This window comes from Centroberyx affinis, unplaced genomic scaffold, assembly GCF_046629955.1.
Source record: "Centroberyx affinis isolate AG114_WGS23_722 - 3 ecotype Tasmania unplaced genomic scaffold, CSIRO-AGI_Caff_v1 ptg004492l_1, whole genome shotgun sequence".
In the NCBI taxonomy this organism is placed as follows: Eukaryota; Metazoa; Chordata; class Actinopteri; order Beryciformes; family Berycidae; genus Centroberyx; species Centroberyx affinis.
The window spans coordinates 51,716-57,449 of NW_027282145.1; the positions used below are offsets into that span (position 1 = coordinate 51,716).

The following is a 5,734-nucleotide window of genomic DNA, read 5'->3' on the forward strand; positions in this document are numbered from 1 at the left end:
TGTTTCTGGACAACATTAAAATCCAAATTAAAATCCTTTCATTCTGGCAGAATTCCCCATCTCCCTCATCAACATGTTGTGATGTCAGCAGGAAGTCAGGTCATGTGCAATTTCTGCAGAGGAAATGCAAAACATGAAGTACATTGTGTTGGAAGAGCAGTGCCAAAATGGGACTTCTCAATGTCATTTGCAGCGCAACACATGAAATATTCTGATGTAAATGCATTTTATTCATTTTTACAGTTGTACAGTCAGTCCAAATCCCATAATCTTTGTACTGTGCATTTGTGAGACAACTTTGAGTCTTAATAAGGTGTGAAACCATCACTGAGATGAAAACTTAAAGTGAATTTATATGGTTCTCAGTAGGAGGGATCTGCATAGACTGACCCATGTTTTGTGTTTGAATGTTATTGTGCGTGCAAGTTTTCATCAATCCAGCCGGATCACATTGTACTCACAGCACTGGTAGAGCCTGTTCAGCCTGTCGATGTCATTGCGGCTCATCTGGGTGGCTTGGCCAAAAGACACGTTGCTGTTGGGAATGGGCACCATGGTGGGACGGTTGTTCTTGGAGAAGGCATATCTGGAGAATCACAGACACCACAGGGCAAAGGTCAGCGAGTTTTGTTTGAAAATGATGCTTCGATAACAAATGAGTTTCCCCATATTGTTGATTTTGGGTTTGATTCCATTAAGAAGCTTCTGCAAGTGTGAACATTTGATGGCCAGATTCTGTAAATGAAATAAACGTGGACTTTATCCGCACCTTTCGTACTGCATGACAGAGTTGTAGTCATAGGGAGTTCCCTGGTTCAGAGTTTTAATCTTGTCGAAGTTGTATTTCATGTCTGAGGAGATGAGAAAAAAATTCACTGATGTAAAATCACAGCAATATAAAATGACATAGATATAAACATGCGATACTAAGTGGACAAGATTGGAGTTTTAGTTCTACAAACATTTCTCATAGGCAGAAATCCCAACCAATGAGGCTATTGGTGCCAAAGAATTTGCAAGTTAGCTACCTGTAAAACTTGAATGGCAGCTGGAACTGTGGTCAAAATATAAATAAAATATATAAATGACGATGCTTCCTTTTTTTTCATTCATTTATGACCATGGCATTCATGATGTTGGAAGGTCAGCAGGCTAGCTAGCTAATCTAGATAATTCTGTATGACTAGATTGCATTTTTTCAGCTAGTAGCAAGAGCACTAGGCTTCATAATATTAGCTTCCTCCTCTCTTACCTCTGACATAGGCAGAAAAACTGTGGTTCTTTGAGGTTTAATTTGACCAATGAGATTGTTTCTGCCTCCAGAGCAGCTCTCTCTCCAAGAAATGTTTGTAGAACTAAAAATCCAATCTGAACTAAGAGACTGTGGCATGCTGATTCATTGTAAAGAGAGCAGGTCTGAGAAACAGATTATAGGTCTAACCATTGATGATGTTCTCCCAGTACACCCTGATGTGGTTGTCCCTGTCGGAGCGGGTCTGTTCGTGGTTGAAGCCGAGGGCATGGAGCAGCTCATGCTGGACGGTGCTGTGGTACAAACAACCCTGACGGCTCAGAGACACCACCTGACCACCACCCTGACGGCCCACCCAGGAGTAGCAACTGGTGACGCACAGAGAACAGACATAAACTGAGATTAAACACATTTCACTTTGAAAACTGCATGATTTCATTGGTGGATTGACTGGGTTTCTCAATAGCATCTTATCTGTAGTTATATTTCCCTTAATACATTTAACACAGGGCTCTTAGAATAAGACAAAGTATCACCAATGTAGAATCGTAAAGGGACTAAATGGGATCCTTGCAGAACACCAACAAGAATGCAGCTAATTCTCAGAGGAAAGGCCATTCAAAAAAGCCAAGATGCATTCTGGCAGTTCAATATCTTTTTAAGGATTCTGGGTTTCCCAAAACCGTCATCCCTCTAAGTTCAATCTTCTCTATTACTGATGACACAACATTAACATTCTGTTTCTTCCTTATTCTAATGTCTGGTCGCAGCTTCTTGTTCTGCAATTGTTATTATTGTCTGCTTATAATACTGGTGATCCATAAAGGTAAGTGTATTCCACTGTTGGATTTGTTGTAAGTCGCTCTGGATGAACAAGTCAGCTAAAAGCCTAAAATTTATGCAGTCGCCCTAAAGCCATCTGTGTTCCACTGTAAGCCAATGAAAAAAAGACGAGTGCAGCACTGTGATGCTTTAAAGATGAATCACTAGACAACTTCGCACTCAGCAAACTGCACACTCCTTGTACCTAAATATATTCTATTTAGTGTCTGGTGGGACTGAAGAACATTGCTTTAAAGAAAGCCCGGTCTGGTGTGTCAGTACAGCTTCAGCTCTTACCCGTTCTTGGACTCGATGCTCAGCCAGTCTTGGTCGCTGCTGCGGCTGGGTCTGAACCGGATGCAGGAAACGGAGGAGAAGGACTCCAGTCCACGGGTGATGATGGCCTTCTCACGGGAGGCTGGCAGGACAAATGATGCATGTTGGAAACTTGTATAAAAGTGTACAAAAGCCTTAACTCCATGTCAACTGTCGACCCCAGGTCAGAGAGGATTGGGACAGCCTCATCACATTCACTGGCCTGTCCAAGTTGTGCATGAAAGACACATTCAGAAGTGTTCTATTCTGATTTGATTTGATTAGATTCAATAATTTTTTTCTATTAGACCCCTATGGTGTGTTTAACTTATTGAGGTACAGCAGCAAAGTATACTGGCAAAAACTTCAAAAGATGGTGCAAAAAAAACTTAGAAAACATACTTAGGAAGATATTTTTTTGAATTGAGTAATGCTTACAGAAGTGGTTGGCGATGTAGTAAGGAATGTAGACGTTGCCATCAGTCCACTTTCCCCACAGGCAGCCACGGGAGGTGCAGGGGTCAGCGTTTCTGTCAGCCTGAGAGTTGATAGCGATGTCTCCTCCGATCAGGGCGGGCTCGTCAAAGTCAGGGGCTGCAAGATCACCACAACAATGTGACCAATGTGGGTTTTTGAAGCCCAATACCGATACTGATATTTTGTGGATTGTACAGTAGCTGCCAAAAGACAATATTTTGTGCCAATATTGAGGATCTTTAACTTTAGCTGAATACTTCTAATCTTTTTGAAATGGTCAAACGCCAGAATTGTATTCTTTTCAGGGTGGAAAAGCCTCTGAAACACTCATTGATTCATTCATAAGAATCAATTCAGGTTAGGATCTCCCCATAGACAGCCAGTGTAGTATTGATCAATTCTACAGTAAATATGTAATCAATCTTTGTAATCTTTTCCTGCTATTATTGTATTATATATGATTCTTCAGTTGTGGTAAAGTCTAGTGTTGTGTGGAGTTGTAGAGTATGAGACTTACTGCGGTCTCTGTTGGCTCTCTCCAGCAGCTCACCCACAGAAAGCTCCCTAGATGTGTCCTCCTCAACAGCAACAACATCTGCACAACACATTACATATTACATGTACAGTATATCATCTCTCTGCACACACATACTGTGAAGTTACATCAGAATCAGTTTTATTGGCATATTTGCACATAAGGAATTCAAGTTAATTTTAATTCAACTTGGTCACATCAAATATAACACTACACAAGTATGTAAAAAGTTAAAATCAGAAATTTAGGAACTAGTATTATATAAAGAAAGTATGTAGTATGTAAGTATTAGTATTATATAAAAAAAATAAAAGCAGAATTTTATTATCTATTAGAAGTAGTATATAAGTGTAAGTAGTATATAAAAGTAAGGAGGAGTAATAGGAGTTTTAATTTTAAATAATTTTCTTACCTTCCTATAGGTGCCCACAGTGACATGGAAAAGAGGAGTGATACGTTAAAAAAATCCATTCAGAGAGACAAACATCAAGTCCGGCTGTTTCCTGTGATGAAGCCCTGTACTGAAACCTCAGCTACATAATCAGCCTGTAGGTGAAGTGGTTACATTGTCCTGGATTTATATCAGCCTAAATAGGTGAGTAAACTGTATGCCACAATAAAAAAGGTGGGTAAACAGGTGATAACTACCAGTCCTGGGACAAACAGTACTTTACTGTTTGTCTTGTTATGGATTGTTCTACCTTACTTAGGTGCCTGGTGGGTAGGGTTTGTTGCATAGGACAATGCAATCTTACAGTATCTTGACACTATCTGAATTGTCCTGATCTTTGGATAAAAAAAAGCTTGTCTTGTCCTGATGTGGGAAAAAGAGAGCGCTCCAAAAATAATTTAAAGAAGCCTTTATTCTGTTTAGCTAGTCATAATCAAAAGTTCAAATCTTTTTCAAGCTGCACTTGGCATGTTGGCAGCTCCAAATGGAAGTGAGAGGTAACTGTTTACAAACTGAACTTCAATACCCAGAAATCCTGTAAGGTGTCATCAGTAAGCTGCACACGGCCCCACCTGCCTGCGATAGTGTTATGCCAAAGGAATGAGAGGAAAAAGATCTGACGTTGGTGAGTCCAGCTTTCTCTGGACGGAGAACTCGCTCACTGCTGTTTGAGGGAAAACGTTTCTATTTCACTCTTAAGGTTTGATTTGTCAACTGCCGGTGTCCATACCTATTACCAGAATTGAATTTGGCAAAATAGGACAAATCTATAGCATCTCAACCAGAGGGGATAGGCTAATAAGACAGATGGGTTTTTACTTTAAATTTAGACTTATGCAACTGTAACTTAAAATTATGACAAAGCAAATAAAATAAAGACTTTTTAACTGGTTTTGGGAGTGCGTTGGAGCTCTCTTTTTTCCCCACTTGAAAATTGAAACCACTATTTGGACCTTATGGTACATGTCATGTAAGTGTGATGGGTTGGTTTGTTGGTTTTTCCCACCTCAGCCCAGGCAGAGGAAACCAGCAGCAGGGCCACAACAGACCAAGAAAAAACCAACATGGCAGCAACAGACCTGCAATGATGAGAGGGAAGAGGAGGAGGAGGGAGGGAAGGAAGGTGAAAACAGAATTCACAGTGAGAAAATCCCACAAAGTGAGAAACAATGTAAGTAATCTTGCATCAACTTGAAATCAGAGGGAGAATGCAATAGAATCTATTATGATTAACAGTAAAAAATGATTAGCATTGTTAAACCTTTGCATTGCTTAAAAGTTGTATTGTAACCTGCCAGATCTAGGCTTTAAATGTAACCTAAACCACTGTATCTATAAGCTGTTATAATGGGAAAGGAGGAAGGGGTCAACCTTCATCAACCCAGTGCTTACCTCAAAGCCTCAAGAGAGAATGGGTGACTTGCTGACAGCCAGTGAGTGTTTTTATACCAATGCTTCAGAAACTCAGTTACATAAAGAACCAACAAATAAGGGGGAAAAAAATGTGCCAACAAAGCACCGTGCCTTTATCTCTGTAAATGGACAGAGTTGGAAAAGGAAACTTCTGCGAGGCCTTGCAGCGTGTGTGAAACATCACACGTGTGAGGTGTGTGTGTGTGTGTGTGTGTGTGTATGTACACTACAGGTGTACTGAGCAGGTGCTTTCCTCCCTTCCTGACTATAGCCATCTTCGTTTTTCTTGCTACAAGCAAGCACACTATAAAAATTGCCATTATTTATTCAGCTTCTTCTGATTATTAAAAAAAAATAGTATATGTATATGTAGTATATGTTACGTAGATTTATGCTTGCATTAAACATTTTGATCTGACTTTTACCTTTTACGCTATTTACGTTTAATCGCAAATTAAAACCACATACA

General features: G+C 39.9%; 1 protein-coding gene across 2 annotated transcripts; it reads right to left on the reverse strand.

The window, feature by feature from the left end:
- Window positions 1-331: 331 nt before the first annotated feature.
- On the reverse strand, window positions 332-4,918 carry LOC139665224 (hatching enzyme 1.2-like). 2 transcript variants are annotated; one of them, XM_071544215.1, is made up of 8 exons: window positions 4,859-4,918; window positions 3,814-3,817; window positions 3,384-3,461; window positions 2,828-2,983; window positions 2,372-2,492; window positions 1,442-1,620; window positions 770-851; window positions 332-586 (listed from the first exon to the last, which is right to left on the reverse strand). In XM_071544215.1, exons 1-8 carry the CDS (start codon window positions 4,916-4,918, stop codon window positions 433-435), a joined length of 834 nt encoding a protein of 277 aa, XP_071400316.1. In that variant the 3' UTR covers window positions 332-432. The 2 variants fall into 2 exon arrangements, with proteins under 2 accessions (XP_071400316.1, XP_071400317.1); XM_071544216.1 differs by lacking the exon at window positions 3,814-3,817 and having other exon boundaries at window positions 3,384-3,444.
- Window positions 4,919-5,734: the final 816 nt, after the last annotated feature.

Coding starts and splice junctions, on each gene's coding strand:
- LOC139665224 (XM_071544215.1), bottom strand. CDS start 4,918: ATGTTGGTTTTTTCTTGGTCTGTTGTGGCCCTGCTGCTGGTTTCCTCT. Junction 2,984..3,383: donor GAGAGCCAACAGAGACCGCA/GTAAGTCTCATA, acceptor GTGATCTTGCAG/CCCCTGACTTTGACGAGCCC. Junction 1,621..2,371: donor AGCATCGAGTCCAAGAACGG/GTAAGAGCTGAA, acceptor GTGCGTCACCAG/TTGCTACTCCTGGGTGGGCC.